General features: G+C 34.0%; 1 protein-coding gene across 10 annotated transcripts in view; it reads left to right on the top strand.

The window, feature by feature from the left end:
• Positions 1–22,788, top strand: part of PDGFC (platelet derived growth factor C) — a 204,296-nt gene that overhangs the window by 91,351 nt on the left and 90,157 nt on the right. For 6 of the 10 annotated variants that reach the window (XR_012378054.1, XM_073892406.1, XM_073892408.1 and 3 more), the window contains exon 2: positions 13,076–13,136. The exons of the other annotated variants lie outside the window; for them this stretch is intronic. Coding sequence is in view for 4 of the 6 variants with exons in the window: in XM_073892406.1 (XP_073748507.1) it covers positions 13,076–13,136 (61 nt within the window). In the remaining 2 variants the exon portion in view is untranslated. The remainder of the gene's footprint in view (positions 1–13,075; positions 13,137–22,788) is intronic. 10 annotated transcript variants of the gene reach the window in all.

Genomic DNA, 22,788 nt, shown 5'->3' with positions numbered 1-22,788 from the left:
TACCACAGTTTTGGAAACAGTGACCAGAGCAGGGATTCTGAATGAGGCAGCATGGAAGGGGCTGGCTGTCATCCTCACTTTGAGAGTGTGGGATGAGGTGAGGAGATGAGCGCTGTGGTCAAATTGTTTGTCCTCAGCCAGTCCCTAGGAAGTTACTATTGATGGGTAAAAAGTCGTTGGAAAAAACTAGCCTTGGAAGGGGAGCATTCGTAATAAATAGTAAATGTTTTGTGTATTTTGTACATTTTGTTATGCGTTTAGCATTAGATATATACTTTCAGTGTAAGAGTTTTTAACAGAAGCCTAAGAGTACAGATGAACTTTGTAATTCATAGCAATCCTAAAATGCATGTGTACTTAAATGCTTATTGTGTGCAGAAACATTTTTTTTTTATCAAAGATCAGATCATTTGAAATTTTACATTCAGTGGCATTAACATGGAATGTTGAAAGGAAACCATAATAAGATTTATTTTGTGGCCTTAACTGATTTTCAGTCTCCTTAAGAGATAAAACTTAAACATATCCTTCAAGCCTTAAAACTTAAACTGCAGAATGTGTGAGTCTGACAGATGGGCCTCAGGAGTTCAGATGGGATGAGATCTTTGTGTGCTATACGTCTAGGGGCTTTGTGCATGAAGTCAGACTCTGGCCAGCCCTTTGAAAGCCTTGAGTCAACAAGGTATTCCAGTTGGAGTGGATTAAAATGATACCACCAATAATGTTTGGTAATGTATGTGCTAGAAAAAACAAATCCTTAATCAGTTTTTTTGGATTTGAAGATCTAGTCTTATTTGCATTTCTTCCAAGCCATAGAGTAATTGCTCTGGTTACCCAGAAATTCACACCTGTGGCATATTGTCTTACATACGGGTTTATTGATGTGTGTGTGTTTATGTGTGTGTGTATGTACAAATAAATTTCAGTATATTATTCTATATAAGCACAGTAAATGTGCTTAACACAATAGTGTTAAAGTAGTCCAGTTATAACCAGAATGGACAAAACTATTACGTTTAATCTGCAATGGTAAATTAAGAGTTTTAGTGATCTTATGTGTGGTTTTACTTAAGTGGTTTATTTTTGTAATCTTAGGTTAGGTTTTTTTGTTATTTATTCTTTAATTTATTAGTGTTTTTTCTTTTTAAAAGTGCCATTGAATTATTGAGAACTAAAAAAGTGCAGACTTATTAGAAAAACTATTTGAGAAATAGTATTCAGAGTTTCATAATAGACAATAGTGCAAAATTATAAGTGTGAAATCAATATATCCTTGGGTGTCAATTTTATCTTTCTATGTACAACACATGATCAGGATTTCAGTGTTCATTTACAATAACCCTAAGTATTACAAGCTAGCCTAGACGTTTCATAAATCATCCATAGAATCCACCTAGTTTGGAATAATATGTTTAAAGTAGTTTTTATTTAAGCGCCTGTCTAAAATACTTAGGCATTATGTTCTAAGCAGCATATTTTCCTTAAAAAATGATTTTCCTGGAGCTTGTCTTAATTCATTTTCATTTTCATTTAGTATTGTAAACACAGATTATATTAAGCCATAAGCAAAAACATTAATATGTCCATACTGAGCAAAGATGATTGAAAGCTTTAAAAATAGCTGAGGTCTATTTAAAATAGCTGAAGGTTGAGATCTCTTATCCATGGCCCATTTAAAAAGTAAATATCTTCATACATTTTTTAATTTATTTTTTTTATTATACCTGCATCGTTCCTTATCTTTGGTCAAATTTGTAAATCAAAAACTCAGAATGACACATTAACTTTTTGGTTACACTTGCTGGGTCCCTGTGATTGCTTGTTTGTTTTGTTGATTTCCCGTCTTTGCCAGGAAAATAGTTTTAAATCAAATCCTTTTTAGACATGTTCACCTATAAATTGCTGGGATTTGTTCCAGTTCCTTCCATTTGTCTCCTTTTTCTTAGTGCTAATATTTGCAAGGAATTTCTTATGCCACTTCCCATCATAAGCTGATTAAAACCCCTATGTTGGCATCTACTTAAGAGAAGTTGCATTTGCCTTCTAACTGAGCAGTTAATAGGAAGGATGGTGGCCTTTTTCTTCCCACATGGATGGTGGCCTTTTTCTTCCCACATTGGTGTTCTTTGCACCATACATTATACACTAAAAAAAGCTCTTGCTTGGGGCGCCTGGGTGGCTCAGTTGGTTAAGCCGCTGCCTTCGGCTCAGGTCATGATCCCAGGGTCCATCGGGCTCCTTGGTCAGTGGGAAGCCTGCTTCTCCCTCTGCCGCTCCCCCTGCTTGTGCTCTCTGTGTGTCAAATACATAAATAAAATCTTAAAAAAAAAAAAAGCTCTTGCTTGCAAACAATCATTCTGTTTATCTATAGGATTTTCCCTCCACATTTACTTTTAGTATTTTGAATCACTCAACAGTCAGTGTTCTCTGTTATCTTTACACCATTACTTTTTCCTTTGTACAGTTTCTTTAATGAAATTTTCCAGCAGTTTTACAACGCACAGCTTTTTTGTCATATAATTATAGCAAGGTAAAATATGTAAATAAATTGCAGTATAACTGGGTTAAACTTTGGAATACTCTGCGAACATGTCATGATGAGAAAAGTTACTTAGTTACCTTTAGGAAATGACTCTGTGTTAAAAGGATTTCTTAATCTGCATGGCGTTTATGTATCAACTGCATGGGGATTGAGCATTCTTTTGGAGCCCTCCTTCCATATAGCATTTAAAAAAATAAGTTTGGATTAATAAGCCTTGTGGAAACAACTTTGTAATATCAGTGTATTTATAGATGAAGAGGATAAAAGACATTTAAATGCAACAAGGATAACACCTCCTTCAGGACGATTATAGAGAAGAGTTAATTTCACAGAAACAGCATACTCAAAAGGAAGCTTTCTTAGAAGCAGAGGGCAATAATATGGGCTCATCGTTTCATTCAAGATTTAAGACAAAAACATTTTCTTAAGTTCACTTCAGCCTTGTGGTTTTATAATACTATGAAATACTGTGTCTTGAAACACTTCAAACTTTAGTTCTAATGGGATTCCTTTGGGTAAGATAAATGGATAGGAGGGAGGGCAGGAAAAAGAAAATCCTATTATGGTAAAAGAGGAAAAAAATACTTATTAATGTGTAATTAATGTGTAGAAAGAAGTGAAGGAAAGAAGAAATAGGAAGAGGTTCTATGAAATGGGGAAATAAGTCAGTTTTGTTTAGTAGACTTTCCTAATTTATTACAGGCTCCTGGCTAGGATTCTAGTCCTTTTGGTGACCTCCTAATGGACGACAGGATTACAAAATCATAAAACAGTTAAGACAAACAGTCTGACTATTGTATAGTTACATTTAAGGCATAGCATTAGATTGATCTGAATGCATTAATTCGATAAATGTATATCACACACCTCCTTTTGGCAACATACTATTCGAGTTGTTGGGAATGCAACAACAAACTATACATGCAAGATTTTGGGGTCCAAGGAACTTATCTTCTGGAAGGGAGAGAAGGACAATAAAGCAAACACATATTAGGTAAGATGATTTCAGAGAATTTTAAGTTCCAAGAGGAAACATAAAGTGATGTGATGAAGAGCCCGTGGTAAATATAATGAAAAAACCATCCTATTCGCAGCTACAAAATCTCTACCTTTTAATTCATCTTAAAAAAAGAAAAGATGTGGAAGATCTTTGTGAAGATGGTTAAAAGTCTACTGACACAGAAGCTGGGGAGCTCCTAAAGGCTGTGGCTTAAACTGGGGTGGTGTCTTTTTAACCATGAGCAGTGAGAGAACCAAGATTTAGAATATTTGAACATCTGATGTTTTTGAGGAATTGATTACTTTTTCCACTGTGCATCTGTTATATTCCATACCTTTTGTTTTAGCTTTCGGATGTTGTCACAAATCTGATACTGGCATTTTCTAGTTGACAGGGGCACAGTGGGGTTGATATTGCTCATTGATTGTTATGGGCAGTTTTATTGTGGTTTCCTTTCTTTTCAGTAGCTACCTTTTGGAATTGTTCAAATAGTCTTAAAAAGAAAAAAAAAACATAAAATGTAAATAAATGGACAGAGGAATACCGTGTTCACTGGTGGGGAAATTTAATACTACAGCTATATAAAATATCCCCCAAACAATTTTATAAATTAAACATAATTTCAATGAAAGTCTGTAGGAATTTCTTGGAACTTGATCTGCTAATCTGAAAACTGATGTAGAAAAGCAAAGGCCATAAGTAGCCAATGCATTAAAGCTTATTATAAAGACATAGTAATTAAATGGTGTTTTTGTAAAAGAATAGGCAAATAATACAATGAAAAAGAATAAAAAGATCAGAAATTTATTCACATGTATAGTAATTTGATATATGAAACAAAGAATGGGGAAAGTGAACTATGTAATATGTGATGTTTAGAGTATTGGCCCTCCATATGTGAAAATATAAACAATTAAACCTGACTCACACCATAAACAATTTTTGTAAACATTCAGGGATGAAATATAAAAGAATATCTTTTGACATTATAAGGTATAGTTTCCTAAATAAGACACAAAAGACTCACAATTTGGCTATTAAAATTAAACTTTTGTGTATGTGACAAAAACCATACCACAGTTAAAAAAAAAAATCGGAACCAGCCTTTCTCTCCTTAGTCTAATAAAAGCAGGCATGGATAGGCATGTTTGGTGAGATATGTCTTCTTCCTTAGTTTATTCCTTACGGAAGTATGAGATTATCAGTATTCATTTTATTTATTTATTTATTTTTTAAAGGTTTTTTTTTTTAAGATTTTATTTATTTGAGAGAGAGAATGAGATAGAGAGAGAGCATGAGAGGGGAGAGGGTCAGAGGGAGAAGCAGACTCCCTGCTGAGCAGGGAGCCCGATGCGGGACTTGATCCCGGGACTCCAGGATCATGACCTGAGCCGAAGGCAGTCGCTTAACCAACTGAGCCACCCAGGTGCCCTTCATTTTATTTTTTTTTAAGATTTTATTTATTTACTTGGCAGAGAACAGCGAGAGAGGGAATACAAGCAGGAGGAGTCGGGGAGGGCGAAACAGGCTTCCCGCTGAGCAGGGAGCCTGATGCTGGAATCAATCCCAGAATCTCGGGATCATGACCTGAGCTAAAGGCAGACACTTAACTGACTGAACCACCCAGGCACCCCTCAGTATTCATTTTAATATAGAATGTATTTCACTTAAAGATATGTCTGTGTGGTACACAAATATATTGTTGCTTGAAGATGACAAAACTCTATTGGGTCAAAGGGCTAGAAAACTGAACCTTTATTAAAAAAGAGAAGATTGCTATGTGAGCAGACTGAGTAGTCCATATTGAAGACATTGCAAGAACAACAGTAACTAATATATTGGGCATTAATCATGTGCTGGACCATGTTTCATTTAAAACTCATCTCAGTATATTAAACTGGCCACATAAAATGTCATAAACAAAAGTTAAAGTCAAAATGATGATATTTGGAGGCTAACTGGCTGGTGAAATGGTAATTCCATTTTTAGAAATGCAAAAAAAGTAGAAGTGTAACTAGCTCTCATAAATGATCATGAGTTTGAAGTAGGATATATTGGTTTAAAGGGCCAATGAGACACTTGGGAATGTGTTTTTCTGACGTGGAAGAGAGTTCTGAGCTATTGCTATAGATTTAAAGAGCATGTACTTATGAAAGGTATTTTTATTGAAATTCAGGAAGTACTTGATGTCACCAAAAATTTGAGAGTATGGAAAAAAGACTGAGCATAAAATCTTAGACAAGAACCAACTCCAGGGGCCCCTGTGTGGCTCACTTGGTTAAGCGACTGCCTTCGGCTCAGGTCATGATCCTGGAGTCCCAGGATCGAGTCCCGCATCGGGCTCCCTACTCGGCGGGGAGTCTGCTTCTCCCTCTGAACCTCTTCCCTCTCGTGCTCTCTATCTCTCATTCTCTCTCGCTCAAATAAATAATTAAACCTTAAAAAAAAAAAAAGAACCAACTCCAGGTATAAAGGAGACAGGGCTGTAGAATCTAAGATAGGTAAGGTAGGAAAGGAAATGGAAAGTGATGCCAGATAATGTAATAAAAATGAAGCAGTCAAGGGTCACCTTGGTGGCTCCATTGGTTAAGCATGGGACACTTGATTTTGACTCAGGTTGTGATCTCAGGGTCATGAGATTGAGCCCCGTGTCGGGCTCCGGGCTGGGTGTGGGGCCTGCTTGACGATTCTCTCGCTCTCTCTGCCCCTACCCCTCTGTAGGCACGTGTGCCTGCTCGCTCTCTCTCTCCCTCTTAAAAAAAAAAAAAGAAGCCATCAAAAGATTAATTCCTAGCTGTCATACCTTCCCATTGGTGGTTGGTGGTTCATTGATAGAAAACAGTTTTAAAATCCGTCCCTGAAGGGCGCCTGGGTGGCTCAGATGCTTAAGCATCTGCCTTCGGCTCAGGTCATGATCCCAGGGTCCTGGAATCGAGTCCTGCATCGGGCTCCCTGCTCCTTGGGAGCCTGCTTCTCCCTCTGCCTCTCTCTCTCTCTCTGTCTTTCATGAATAAATAAATAAAATCTTTAAAAAAAAAATCGGTCCCTGAAAACATGTGTATTGCTTGCTTTTGTATTGAAAAAAGAGTTTGCTTCTAATTTTGTGAGAGTTATTTTTACATATCCTTTTCCCCCACCTTGGGTGGTTTTGTTCATTGTAAAGCCTTACTAGACTGTTCCTCTCTCAGATGCACTGACCCATCCTTTGCATTGTCAGTGCCGGTGACAGATAATCCTCAAATAGCAATGTTAGCACAGACATTATTTTCAGAGCCATTTATTTTTGCAGTGCTGAAATTTTATTTGACTTTAAAGCGACACATGAAAGATTCAGTTTCTAGCTCAACAATTAGTTTTACTTTAGATAAAAAAATATATATCATTTGAAGTTTCAGAATGTTTCCCTTTTTAGTGACAGGTGTGACTGTCACGAAAACTTGCAGATGTATGCCGTTCGTGGTATTTAATATACTGCCTTTTTTGTTACAAAATACTTAATTTTCTCACATGACATTACTTTTGCCAGTAAATCAAATGATTTGATCTTTTTTGCTTGAATCTTTCACTTTCTTTTCTTTTTTTTCTTTTTTTTACACTTGCATGGATTCTTAGCATTCCCATTGATTGCTTTGGGCTTATGGTTTTAATTTTAGGAACTCTGTTTAATATAGAGAAAGTATTAAAACTAGCTATAATCACATACTTATGAACAGCAAGAGAGAAAAATCATTTAAAATATGAACTTAATGAGGTTATGTTGAATATTTTTCAGTTCCCTAAACCTCCTCTAGATGACTTGCTGCTTTTCTTAAGGTAACAGCAGGGTATGGGAGAATTGATGGATAACTTCCCTTGAATTAAGTACACTTGACGTTGGCCATGATGTTAACGTAGTAGCTTTCTACCACCTGCACCATCACCAACCACCACCATGTCCTGAAGCAAAAAGATATGAAAAGATTGTGAATATGGAGATTTATTATACATTTTTTAAAGTCAAAAAGTTTAAGAGGTAGAAGGGTCACCTAGCAAAATTGTTGAGAGCTTTGTAGTTCAAGTAAATAACACTTGACTCTGTGACTATGAGCCAGGACTTCACTGTAACAGCCAGGCCACATGCCTTATGCCCTTAACTCAGCAAACAGTGAGTGAATACTTGTTGACCTGGTTATTTGGGCATCGTTCTGAAATCTAATTCTACTTAGAATGTGTTCTGTACATGATTTACTAAAGATTTCAGCTTAATACACGTGCTAAAATATTTTATTCTTGACTAAAAGGTAAACTTTGAGTAAATAATTTTATTATAATTTCACCCCTCTCTAGGACTTTTATGATATTGGACCTTTTATACTGTACTCTACTGTTATACTGTACTTTTTCTGGAGAGAGCGTGCATGAAAAAATAAGAAGGAGATCACAGTTAATGTCTGTCTTTTCTATCCCACTCACACCCTTCAATAACAAATAGAGACGTGATGATGATTCCTTGTATTACATGACCCTGAATCCAATGACAGTTTAAAAGGTACCCACTGTATACTATTTTACCATAAATTCCTGTACTAAACTCACTGAAGGACTAAAGAAGAGAACCTGCTTGCTATACAATTTTCAAGAAAAATTGTTTTAGTCAATATTGTTGAGTGAAAATTTTAATTACCTATATAGAACTTATATATATTTATATTATTTATATATAAATATATATATATACTATACATATATATAGTATATATAACTGCAGTCTTTTTAAACTTCCTTTACTGTCCTTTATGAAATAGAAAGTGTGGTGGAGGATTTCAATTATATTGTTATAACAGTTCTTTAAGATCCAAAAATAACAACATATACAATCCTTGTGTTACTGCTTTTCAACCTGACTGAACAGGCTTTTCTGCTATTAAAAAAAAAAAAAAAAAGGTAGAGGGAAATTTCTCATGCTGTCTTAAGTATCTTCTGAAAATGAATCACTATTAATCCAGTCACAAAAGAACCTGGATCAAATGAGATATAGCTAATGCTGTCTGACCCACCTACATGGCTCAGAAGAACCACCACCTATTTAAAAATATGTGAACTCCTGCTACTACTACTCATCAAGGGTACTGTTGTTGATAGCATTGCAAGAAAACATCTTTGGGTGCTTGGGTGGTTCAGTTGGTTAAGCATCTGCCTTCGCCTTAGGTCATGATCTCAGGGTCCCAGGATCCAGAACCACATCGGGCTCCTTGCTCAGCGGGGAGCCTCCTTCTCCCTCTGCTTGTGCTCTCTTCCCTCTGTCAAATAAATAATAAAATCTTAAAAAAAAAAAGAAAAAGAAAACAGCTTTGTCATCAAAGCATCTTCCCTGGTGGGGTCCATATTTGTTATTTTGTTACTGTTGTTGCTCTGCTATGTTCATGATGTTTTGGTCCAGTTAGAGGTTTTCTACTTGGTAGAGTGGTGATGATCAAGTGTCTCTCTCAGCATTGCTGTGAGATAGTTCATGTGAGTGCCCAACAGTTTCTCACTCACTATTAGTGCTCAAATATTAGCAACTGTGCTCTTTATCATTTGCACTTAAAAACTGTTGTAGTAAATAAATTCTTCTTGTTGAAATGTAGAAGAGCAATGAAATTATCTGCTGTATTCTTTTATGTATGTATTTCTTGATAACCGATCTCTTAAAATTTCCTTAGGACCGATAATACATTTTTTAGTGAATGTAAAGAATTCTTCCTTTGTTTTTAAATTACATGTTTTAGATACATTTTCCAGAAAATATTTTAAAACTTTTACAGTTGCTTTGGAAGTCTTTGAAATATTGTCATTGTTTTTATGTAAAAAACGTACAATACCTACTATATATGCATATATATTTTTTTCCTTCAGAATGCATTTCTTTTTTAATGCTTAATTGCTATATCAGTTACTCTTTTACAATGATACTATTTTACCAAAATGGCACTGTTAGCTCGCCTGATTCTGGAATGAAAAACTCATTGTTTGTTTTGCTTTATAATGGACGAGTTATTTTTAGAGAAAGTGTTCTTAACCTTGATTTTCATAGATAAAAGAGTTCATACATAGTTTTTAGGGTCTGGATGAATACTCTGAAATTGTATGCTATCGTGTGAAAACTATGGGAGTATGTCTTTAGATATATAATTTTCTGGTTTGAGCACCCATATCTTTCATCAGATTCTCAAAACTTTCCCAAGTCATTGGTTTAAAAGGATAAAAATAAATAGTTCTTGTTTTTAAATACTTGGTTCAGAAGTTTAACATACTTGAGGAATTCTGAAGCCTAGTTTTATAATTGGAGCAATTATAAAGGAACAGAGGATTATAGACATTATTTAGCAAATCATGTCAAGGTTTGTTTTTGTCTCAAAAACTTCCTCAAAAACGTTATTATGTTCCTCCATCCAGATCATCCTACTGGCATGCTCCTTTCCATACTGGTGCTACTGTATTCTACCACCATACCATAATACTTACATTCAGTTCTAAATATTATTACCTTTGATACCTGTCATCTGGCACAGAAAAATTAAAGCATAAGGCTAACTAAAACAAATTTTGATCCAGGAATTGTGGTAAGGAAGGGAATTGTGAAGAGAAAAATCTCACATTTTTTGTTGCTTAACATATATGTGTGTTTCCAAAGTCTGGCCAAGAGAATGGGGATGTTATTTATTAAACAGATACTTAACTTTTGATTTCAGAAAGGAATAATGATTTTTTCCTTGAATATGATGCTCTTTAGATGAAATCTCACTGTTGTTGGAAGTTTTATTTTAGAGATCAGGGCAAAGCAATTCCAAATACGAATTTAACATAACTGGATTCCATTGGGAACCTATCTGATGACCTGGCAACAGCTGCTAGTGTCTGCTCAGATAATGTGAAGGATTTCAGTCATTTCTTCTTAAGCCAATGATCTTTAGAAAATAATGATAGGCCAATAATCAAGCCATATCTACAAAATTTTCTTTCTAAATAGATTTGCAGGTGAAGCATGCAAAGCTTTATTCCGAGGCAGTTCAGCCAGTCAACCAATATTTATTGTATATTATGTGTGAGTCACTGTGTTACACTTTGAGGGATGCAGTATACCAGTAAAAAAAAAAACGGAAACCAAACAAAACAGAAATGTAGGCAAAATCCATGACCTTTTAGATTTCAATTAAATTACACACAGATACTTTAAAAACTAAATAATCAAGTAAGTGAATATATATGCAAGACTTGCATTCATTGTGAAGGATAAGCAGTTTATATTTTTTAGTACAGTTTTATTTTCCATAATTTTTAACACTAATCATTAAACATATATTTTTTTAAAGATTTTATTTATTTGTCAGAGAGAGACAGAGCACAAGCAGAGGGAGTGGCAGGCAGAGGGAGAAACAGACTCCCCGCTGAGCAGGGAGCCCAATGTAGGACTCCATCCCAGGACCCTGAGATCATGACCTGAACCGAAGGCAGGTGCTTAACCACCTGAGCCACCAGGCGCCGCTAAATATGTTTTAAATGATCTCTTATCTTCTTTGAGTTACTGTGGAATTTATCATTTTAAAAGAGTACCAAATTCTGGAAGAAAATTTACAATTGGGAGTAGAATTAATGTCACCCTGTTCTTATGAGCAATGGAATGGAGCCAGAATCCAGCAAATCAGTAATAATTGGTCAAAATGTCTCCTGCTCCATTGGTAATTTTAGAAACACCTCACAAGCCATTAAAAAGCAGTTAAACAGAAAAGGTTTTAGGTTGGCTGTCTTTTTTGTTTTAACCTAACTTGAAATAAAGTACTATAAATGTAATAATATTACCAAGTTTACGAAAACAAAAAGTTCTCGGTGGGCTAAATTGAATGAGGATGCCAATAGGAAAACATATACTTAAGAATTAATCTCATAAATGTCCACGTTGAAAGATTTTCTGGAGTCTTATGGTAGAGTGGAAAGAGAATAGGATTTAGGCTCAAAAGTTCTGGAGTGAAGTTAGTGTGGTCATTTTTCATTAGGGTAACCATATGTTCATGTTTTCCAGGGACCATCACAGTTTCTGTCTGTTGTCCCAACACAATTAATACCATCCTCTTTTAGTCTTAAAAATGTTTTGGTTTGGACAAGAAATTATATGGTTAACCTACTGTGCCAGCTAACACTATTGGCACAGTAATAAAGTTTGCATAATATATTTGGTTTTCAAGGTTGTGTGACAGCCAAAAAAGGAAAAAAAGTATGTTAAAGAAAGTGTTTTATAATCTGAAAATCATTATAAAAACTATAAAGAGGTGTATAAATATTACTTTATTCATTTGGGCAGAGTGATTAAGGTGACTGTATAAAAGTGAGTAGTTTTATTTTAATCAGTCATTCTTGAACAAATTGGGTTTACTTTTGTTCGATAGTTGTGTAATACCCTTTTTTCTCAAAGTGTGTTATGTTGAAATAAAGTCACAAACCATGACTACCAGGAGTATTGAAACCTAGACTTTACTTGTGATAAGGATTAGGGATGTATTCTATTTAATTAAAATTTCAATGGGTTTACTAAACTGAGTGAGAAAAATGGAGCCAATTATTTTGTAATATCACTAATATTCAATTCAGTTTTGAATGTTCTTCCAGTCTGTTTCTTTATCATCCTCAGGATGTACCTGTGTGTCCTCTAGTATCTTTGGAAAATGTTATTAATTTTACTATTTTCATAAGTCATTATTAGTAATCACAAATTTTTGTTTATCCCTTTGAATTTGACCTTAAGTGCACAGTTTCTCAAAGAATAAGTATTTCATGAAATGCTTCTCCTGAACCCCATTTTATTTCAGATGATCCATTTAACCTCTGTAAAATGGCTGCACCTTAGCTTTTGAATTTCTGCCTGGGAAGCTGTTAGAGGTCTTGTATTAATTTGAAACAACACATAAATAGTTTTTATCAATAGCAAGTGAGTTTTCAACCACTTCAAGGTCTCCTTTATCAGTAGGAGAAAGAAAATCATTCTCCCTAAACCTGAAAAGCCATTAACTGAACATCAGGAGGACTACAGAAACTTGGCAAGCCAAGAGTCAGCTCACCATATGGAACTTTAAAAAGTGTAGTTTCTGGGACAAGATTTTGGGGGCTAATAATTACTTCTTCACAGGGGTGTTAAAAACATTAAATAGATAATGTGTATGAAAGCATCTGGCTAGTAACTTGCAAGCTACTGTTGAGTCGTATTCAGTATTTATTTGTTGAGTAAATGAGGAAGCGCTGGGAAGAATGAAGAGTCAAGGGAATTTATCCTACAAAATAATGCTCTTTCTTTTATTTTTTTCTATGCCAGCCAAGACCCTCTCCCTTAAAGATTGGTACAAATGACCATGAATAAAAGTTCATTTGACTGACTCACATAATAATTTTTACAAGCTTTATGTGTCTTTTCAATCATTCAAATTTTTTTACTTCCAAAATCTGAAATTGAAGATTCTGAACCACCTAGATTAGGATGCGAGGTCACCAAAAGACTCAATTTTACTATCTCCATCTACTGGCAGGGAGGAACTATACCCAAGCATCTGGACTGGCATAGAAAAGAGGAGAAAGAACATTTAAAAGGTAAGCAAAACATATATTTTTATTTACTCTGAATTTTTAAACTTTTCTTATTGTGCACTCTAACGTCCTCTCACATAATTGAAGTTGATGTAGTGAACCATATTAAAGAATAGGATTTGTTTAGGTGGAATAATATTCTTATCTGATTTTTCAACATGAACTAGTACAGATTTGAATGCCTTTCTTTTGTAATGGGAGTCTTTTCTGTCCTTGTACTTGTAAATTTTACCTGGTCGTCCCAATGCTCCTGTGTTGTTTTCGTATTCCTAATGGTCTTCAAACTGTAGTGTTCTTTACTTGAAATGTCTCTGTTCTCATTTCTGTATTCTCTGAAATGTTAAAGGATAATTTCCCCTGGCATTTTATTTTGACTGTTGTGGTATAGAGAGAGTAGAAGTGTGTTTCTCAAAGTATAATGGATGATTCTGGTGTTTCTTAGACTTTTTTCCCCCATCCTTTATTAATAAGTATTTTCTTTTGGCAGAAAGTACTTAATGAGAAGTTTCTTATTGAGTAAAAGCTTTAATATATGTTTATATCAGATGGTTTTTCTTATGTTTTGTTTTCTTGGTATATTGCTTCCTCATCAGAAATCTTTTGTTTCGGTTGACTTGGTTTTTTTGGTTGACTTCTAACAAGAATAAAACATTGCAATTGAATTTTCAAGTATGATAACTGCTGTAAAATAGTTGATAGTTTGTGTAGTTGTACAGAAATAGATGTGTGTAAATTTAAATCATTTATTTAAATGATTAGTTTAGTTGTTTTTAAGGCTTGTGTTATGCACATCTTTCCTAAAAGCCCTATCTCAACTTGAGAATAAGACTAAGTGCCATTTGTCAAGATAATTAGTACTGTTAAACTTGCTGCAGTTAAATTAATTTTTTTTTTCTGTTCCTTTTCTCCTGCTCTCCTTGACCCCTGGGCATTTATTTCCGTATCTTTGTTCCATGTTGTTCCGTATCAGTGTTCCATTTCTCTCAGAAGAGGAATGGATGGATTATTAGGGAACATGGGTGGAGAATTTTCAACATCAAAATTGGGTTTCATGAACAAAAATTTTCAAGGAAATGCTGTGTTCAAACAGGTCTGTTTACTTGTTGGGAGGTCATGAATGCAGCCAGTCCATTTGCTGGCTGGGGGATTACACTCATCTAAACAGTGCAAATACCGTAAAGAAGGACTCTCAAATCTTCTAATGGCCTCTGACAGTGTCCAATCTGACAGATAAATCCTCAAAGTCTTCACTGAGATCAGAAGATAGGGAAGTAGGTATTTTTGAATACGGTGGAAGAAACTAGAGATAATGAAGTGTTGAAGAATAATCACTCCTCACAAATGAAACTTCTCCTAGACTCTTTCAAGTCCAGTTCCCTCCCTATTTTGAGTAAAAGTGTGTATCTTGAATCTGTTCTAACCTAGGTTCAGCTTCTCGTTTTAGACCTTTTCCCTCAGGATCTTCGGTTTAATTCCTCAGGATCTTCGGTTTAATTTTGAAACTGCTGTTATAAAGCTAGCTGCTGCTAAAAGGTGCTGTTAATGGGCATATTCAAGCCAATTAAAAATATCTCTGAGGAGTAAAATTTAGGCCACCTATTTCCCCACCAAATGATGTGTTTTATTATTAACTTATGGATTTCATTTCTTTTAAAAGTCTCACACTTGTATTTTATTTATATTTTAACATGACTTCAAGATTGACCAGAGTTGTTGAGGTAGTGTGGGGTGAGGTAGTGGTGTTTTCCCGCAGGGCAGGAAGATTAGAACATTCATGAGCATAGTTTGTTTAATTAGCCTCGGAAGGGGCAGTCATGTCCCAGTATAATTGCTCTTCATTTATTCTTGATGTCATTATGTGGAATTACTGCCGAAACCAAAGACCTTGCTACAAGTACAATTTATAAATCTCAATATGGTTTACGGAAATGCAAACGCTATCACTTATCAGCAGCATTTAACAACATTTAAAACATAAGATAGGAGGACATGATTTGTAAAGAAGTGATTGAATTTATTATGTTGACTGTCTTTTGTATTATTCATAAGAGAATCATAGGCTTATTGCTTATACATTGTATGCATTCACCCGTGAACATGAAACGCTAATATGAGTGGGAAGCAGTAGTCTCATTTTTCAGCATAAATGATTGCTGAATATATGAAGACAGAAATAAATTTATTCCTACTTTATTGTTTCTTAGGAATCACTTATTTTGCTTAATTGAAAGCTTAACCTAAAAGAGAATTTTAAAGATATTTTAAATATTCGCTAAAGGCATACATAAACTTAATGGCCTTACTTGCATGTTTTCTGTGAAAGAATAAGTTTGTATTGATTACCTTTTCATTATTTTCATTGATGAATTTTAAACATCTTCCCATCAGAATGTCAGTACTGTATCTAACCAGTGTGTGTTCACAAGGAAATAGGTAGCTACTTCCATACTTGAAATTGCTGGTAAACTCCAATCTGAATGTTGTAAATTATATGTCCCATGCAGACAGAAAATGGACAGATGTTGAGTCTTCAAAACAGATGAGGTTCTTTAGTGAACATATTTTCTTTTAAGTAAGCTTGTTTATTTGTTATGTATTATGAATTTGTGCTTAATCACACTAGCCAGTTTTTGTCATATAATAATATTATTTCATATAAATGTATTCAGCTTAAAATATTTCAGAACTTCTAATATTTTATATAAGCTTTCTACATTGAATAATAGTTTTAATTCGACAAGAGAGTTGATTAAGTATTGAGAAATGAAATCAATAGTGAATCTTTAGAGGGAATGCTTATTTTGTAATGTGAATTACTCCTAATTTATTTCTGTTCTACATTCTGGTTTTGGCCTTTTTGGGGTATCTAAAATAATGCGCAGTTTAACACAGGATAAAAAATAATACCATTGCCTAAACGTGGCTCACTATAGTGGAGTGTGTATACAGTCGTATTCATTACTAATTGGTGTGCAATAAGAGCTTTACAGAGACTCTGTTTATATATACTGGCTGTTTATCCCGTTACATAATAGGTAAGAAGATTATTGCTAGTTTATCTTTCATAATTGAGCCTTCATTTGAAAATATTGTATAAAATAAAAATAAGTTATTTTTTACCCTTACCTTAAGGCTAAAATACCATGCTGTCAAATCTTCACCATTCTGTATCTCATGCCTCAATACCAGAAGAATTTTATAGACTTTACTGCCTGTGTTCTTTATGATGTTAAATCAAATATTTTAGAGCATGAAAAGGGAACCACTAATAATCATACCAGGATTACAGGACTAAATGAAGGCCAACCCAGGCAAATTCAGACATGTTCATTATATAATGATTTTGGTTGCAAATATAAATTATATATCTCTAATTGGCTTAAGTAATAAAAGTGATTTATTTAGTCATGTACCTGAGAAGCCCAGACATGGGATGAACTTATTGTGTGGTTTGAGCTGGGATCTAGCTCCGTTTTTCTGTACTATCATTTATCAGCCTAGTTATGTGCATTGACTTTTTCATCAGACTGGATTCTATTACAAGCTTAATGGATACAGTAGTTCCAGATCTCACTTCTTCACCCAAAATGATGTCATTCTCATGAAGAAAAGGCATTGGATTCGCTCTGATTGGCCCATTAAAATCATGCATGCGTGAGGGAAATGGGCTTATATTGGTTGTCCAGGCACACTTCTGGGAAGGTTCAATCCAGCCTTTCTTTCCCAGTGGCTGCTTTGTAGTAGTGATGGGGATGTTGGGGATATGCTTAGCATATTAACTTTTTCTCATTGCATGTGGAAGATATGCTATGAACTTCCTGAACAAAGACTCCCATTTCTTACTAGCACGTGTAGTTACTATCATGGCTAATGTGTGAATTCTTGTGCTTCTCAGTAAATGAAAAATAATTTAAACCTTTTGTTGAAGATAGTGTCAGGTCAAGGAAATGGCAAAATTTCTACAAACCTGCTTTTTTTCTCCTAATGAACCTGTAGAATGAAATCAGAAATTTGAAATCCCCGCCTACACGTCATTGTTTCTTGCTCAATTAATTTGATCTTTGCAAAATTAGAATCTTTGTACACATGACCAATTTTGCATTATCTTACATAACAATCTCCTATTCACTGACATCAGAAAAACTTGATACCTGATAATAAATTTTCTCTCATTGTATTTTAATTAGACAGCATATTTTGGACAAAGTTTCTGTCTCACATACATACTGATTTACAGTTATCAAGGTGATTAATTGATACAGTTATCATTTTATGTAAACTTTAAAACAGTTTGTGATTATCTTTAGTTTATAAAAAATAAAGTCTGATATCAAGTGTCTTGCCTAAAGTAGCAGCTTTTATCATCAGTTTATTCATATTTCAAAATTAAGATAAAATAATGACTATAACTATGGAATTCTCAGAGTGTGGTAAAATTATAGAATATGTTTTACTTTCTTAAAATAAGCAAGCATGTTAAGAAAATGGCAAATCTCAATAATGAGTACTCTGTGACCTATCACCTTCAGCTGAAATATATATGTAGGTTATAATAGATGGACTTTGAGTAAGATATCAGTTATGAATTAAGGGGCCTTAATTAGAAGGAGTATAAATTGTAAAATCTTCTTATCCTTATCATGTGCAGTCACTAGGATCGTAGGAATGGAGAAGGAAATGTTGAAATATGTAAAACTGTCTTCTGACGTGTTCTTGCCGTGGGATATTGGTTTTTTTATATATACTATCAATATGTATGAGGTAGTGCCATGGGCAAGGCACAGAGCTAGACGGGTGGTTAGCTTCTCAACTTGAGTAAATGCCTTTACAGTTTAGGAATGAATAATGTGGTAGAAACTAAGGAAGGTAAACCCATACATTATCATTAAAATATGCAGTCCTACAGGAATGTACGATGTGAATCAAAGATGGAATTCTTATTTATTTAAATGTAATTAACATATAGTGTATTATTAGTTTCAAAGGTAGAATTTAGTGATTCGTCAGTTGTATATAACACCCAGTGTTCATTCCATCAAGTGCCCTCCAGCAACCCTCAGTTTGTTTCCTAGAGTTAAGTCTCTTATGGTTTGTCTCCCTCTCTGTTTTTGTCAGAGATGGAATTCTAAAAGAGGAAACAACTGAAGTGAGTTTTGGTAGCTGAATATTAGTTGCTGTATACCTAGTTTAGGAATGATATTAACATACAGTCCAGGAAGTTGTCACATTAAGAGGACAAGGCTTTGTTTTATTTGTGATATCCCAAGCACCTGGAACAGAACAGGAAACATAAAAGATTTCCAATATATAAGTTTTGACTATTCATTAGCTTGAGGAATAAAGTGATCATCTTCTGGGATAAATTCAAGAACCTCAATTGAGCATATCTTATTATATTTGTTTTATGGTTTACGTAATATTAACAATCCCTTATTTTCTTTTCCTTAGTGAAAATGTATTATAATTTGTAAACAGTTTGAGATGGACGGTGCTGTTGATTGTCTTTATTTTAATTTGCTATTGTTTTAAAGGTATGGGAAAGAGAAGATTGAGCCTATCTAGAATATTATTGTATTTTAGTACAATGTAGTATCATATAATACTTTAGTATGAATAGTCAGAATTTTAAATATTAAACATAAACATAGGGTACTTCTATATAGACTGGAATTTATGGAGAGAGATTTATTTGCACTATGCACCTCAAATTCATCTTCTTTCTACAGCATCAAGTAGGATTAGGATGAGATTATTCTGGATTTTCTAGTCAAAAAGATGCCAGTTCATGGAGTCAGTAAAACCGCATTGGTGGTTCAGTGGTAGAATTCTCGCCTGCCATGGAGTCAGTAAAACCGTGTGCATGTGTGTGTGTTTGTGTATCATATGATTTTGACTATTGTTAAAATTGAAACTTGTTAATTGAGAGTTAATGAGAGCAAAAGCAAAGAACTATATAAACAGACTAACAAAAATAATATAAACAAGGATTATTATAGGCAAAAAGAAGAAAGAATCATTCTTTCTTTCTTGATATGTATATTTATCAAGTAAGGATTTGGAAAATAGAATTTTTTAATTTTTTTTAAGATTTTATTTATTTATTTGACCGAGAGAGACAGAGGGAACACAAGCAGGGGGAGCGGGAGAGGGAGAAGCAGGCCTCCCGTGCAGCAGGGAGCCCAATGCGGGGCACTCTATCCCAGGACCCCGGGATCATGACCCAAGCCGAAGGCAGACGCCTAACAACTGAGCCACCCAGGTGCCCCAAATAGAATTTTTTTTAAAAAACATAATTTCAAAATAGCATATATTTGGAAGTAAACACACCAGAAATTGCACAGGATGTCTGCGAAGTCTGTCATTTTACAAGTGACATAGCGCTACTGTCTTGCCCATGTGAAACAGGAACCAGAGTTCTTTACGACTCTAAAACTAACCAATTTTGGAGATGTTTCTTTTTTACCTAATTCTTAATCCAGGGGTGCCTGGGTGGCTCAGTCAGTTAAGCATCTAAATCTTGATCTCAACTCAGAGTCACTATGTTGAAGCTCACATTGGGCTCTATGCTGGGTGTGGAGCCTACTTAAAAAAAAAAAGACTTAGAAAGTAGAATGATTTTCATTTAAAACACTGTATGTAATTCTTAATCCTACAGCTCTTTTCTGCACCAGTCGACCTAAAACATTAGTGTGGAGAAAGGATATGGATTTATCTTTTTTTTATGAGTGACATATTATCTGGAAACCTCTTTTTTAGTGTTCTCTTTATTAATAATACATTTTTAAGTATTATAGTTTTTATTTTATTTTTTTATTTTTATTTTTTAAGTAATCTCTACACCCAATGGGGGGCTTGAACCTATAACCCCGAGATCGAGACTTGTATGTTCTACTGACTGAGTCAGCCAGGAGCCCCTCAAGTACTATAATTTTTATTGCTTGTTATTTCTCTTATTCCTACCCTCTTTCAGTCATAATAAATATATCTTTAAAGGGACTAATACTATGAGATGCATAGCAAATATTGTGAAATTGTTTTGACTTAATGCTAAACTAATAGAATAATATAGATATATGATTCAATGTAATTGAGTTATATGTATTCATGTGTAGTCAATAACCTTACAGTATTTACATTATTATTTTTATCAAGGTATAATTGATATATAACATTATATTAGTTCCAGGTACATGGCATAATGATTTGATACCTATATACATTGCAAAATACTCACCACATTAAGTCTAGTTAACATCAGTTTTCATACATAGTTGAAATTTCTGTGTGTGTGTGACAGAAACTTATGAGATCTACTCTCTTAACAAATTTCAAATATGCAGTATAGTATTATTAACTGTAGTCATCATGTTGTATATTACATTACATCCCCATGATTTATTTTGTAACTGGAAATTTGTGCCTTTTGACCCCCTTCACCCATTTCACCCACCCTCCACTCCCCAACTCTGGCAATCACCCGTCTGTTCTCTGTATCTATGAGCTCCTTTTCTTTCTTTTTTTTTTTTTAAATTCCACATGTGAGATCATACAGTATATATGTCTTTCTCTGTATGACTTAATTTAATATAATGCCCTCAAGGTCCATCCATGTTGTTGCAAATGGCATTTTTCCTTTTTATTGCTGAATAATATTCCATTATATATATATATAAAGCACATTTCATTTGTCCCTTCACCCACTGGTGGACACATAGGTTGTTTCCATGTCTTGGCTCTTGTAAATAATGCTGCAGTGAACAAGAGGGGTGCAGATATCTTTTCGAGTTAGTGTTTTTGTTAGTATTTACATTATTTATCTCCCTTTTCCTTTTATTTTTCTATTTTTGGTTCATATTAGTTTTCCGTACTTCCTCCTTAAGAGGGTTTGGCCAAGATAATGTAAAAAGGCATATAATTGTAGTTTTTTTAAGTCCGTGTTTATGTATATTTTCATTTCCAATGCTAATTATTCTTCTTTAGAATACATGGCTAGGGGCATGTTGTAATATTTTAGTGATGTGACTACAAACATTTGTTTTATTACCTTGTTGTTTTTCTTTGAGTATACTGTCCATTGGACATAGGAAAAGTGAATGTTCAATAAAATAGTTATAAAATATATACTTGTCTCTTCCTCAAAATACCAGTAAAGGTATATGTTTAGAACTATAATTTTTTAAACAACAAAACTATAAATGTAGACTCTTGTAGAACTTAATGTTTGTTGCTTCCTTTTTTTTTTCTGATTATAGGTCTAGTTGTTTGAGATTTACGTAAAACTTTGACAATCGTGTGTAAATCATATGTATTTGGTGGCAAATCTCATTGCATTTAAAGATGCATTTTGGGGAGCAGCAATTTAACTTAAAAGGAAATTTACAATTCTTTTACCACAAAGAAGGCCTAGATGTTCAGTCTTTAAATTATGTTTAATTATAGTTTAATGGAATTATGGATCATAAAGGGGAAAAAAGATGTAAACAAAATTTAAGTATATATATTTTGGCAATGAGCTTTTTTGGCTGGTTATAAAAATAGAATTCAGATTTTTTTAGTAGCTATGTTGTTTTCTTGGTTATATATGAAAAAGTAAACAGTGCCCTATTTGTAGAGTGCCTTGGATTATATAAGGCATTTTTTAGATGAAATAGGGCAAATAATAAATTTTAATAAATCTGATTGGAAAAATTGATTCATTAAAAAGTATTAGTTGCCAAAATGAGAAGGACTTTTGATATAAACTGCTGCTATAAACACCTTTGAAATATGTAGGTTATTGGAAGAAAATTTAGAGGTTGGGAAATATCACAATTTTTAAAAGAAATCTTTGAAAACAGGTAATTAACTTAATGTAACAGTAAATTTTCATTATTTTTAAAAGAAAATATGTCAGTAGAGAGGAGAATTCATTTCACTTGAGAGATCCTTCTGTGTTCTTTGGAGATATACTGGTGCTAACTTATGTGCATAAAAGAAATATTGATTATTTCATATAATCATATAATTCATATAAGTTAATATAGCCAATATCAGTATTAAATATTGGCATCCACTGAGAGGGAACATGTTTCTGAATAGGTTACTTGTGGCTGAGGACAAATTCAGGCATTGAGAAGAAAGGCAATATTAAATTATTTAATTTAAAAATTCTGTAGCAGTTAATGCATATTTATTAATGTGATGATATTCCTCTTAATGTGTACTGTATATATTCAGAGGAACTTACATTTGTCTTTACTCTGTCTTCCTAATTATAAGTTAGACCATGTAAAATAATACTTACCAGATTGTTCAAATAGTCAAGGTTAAGAGAATGAAAAAGCTGCTTTAAGAATCATAACTGCAACTTATTGAAATTGTTTTGGGCTTTTTAAGAGTAAAACAGGTTATTCTTTAACCTAAATAACCTTCTAACTAATACATGACCCTTGATATTCAGTCTTTTAAATTCTAGAAGTTTCTTAGAGCAGGGTTCTTTTTTTTAAGATTTTATTTATTTGAGAGAAAGAGAGAGAGTGAGTGTGAGCATGATCAGGGAGAGGATCAGCCAGCTGAAGAGGGACAAGCAGCCCCCCGCTGAGCATGGAGCCCCACAAGGGGCTCGATTTCATGCCAAAATCAAGAGTTGGAGGCTCAACCAACTGAGCCACCTAGT

The sequence above is a fragment of the Callorhinus ursinus genome, unplaced genomic scaffold (assembly GCF_003265705.2).
Source record: "Callorhinus ursinus isolate GAN/ISIS: 27379988/994484 unplaced genomic scaffold, GSC_fseal_2.0 scaffold4, whole genome shotgun sequence".
Lineage (NCBI taxonomy): Eukaryota > Metazoa > Chordata > Mammalia > Carnivora > Otariidae > Callorhinus > Callorhinus ursinus.
Note: the sequence above shows the minus strand (reverse complement) of the source record. Positions and strands in the feature narration are given on the sequence as shown.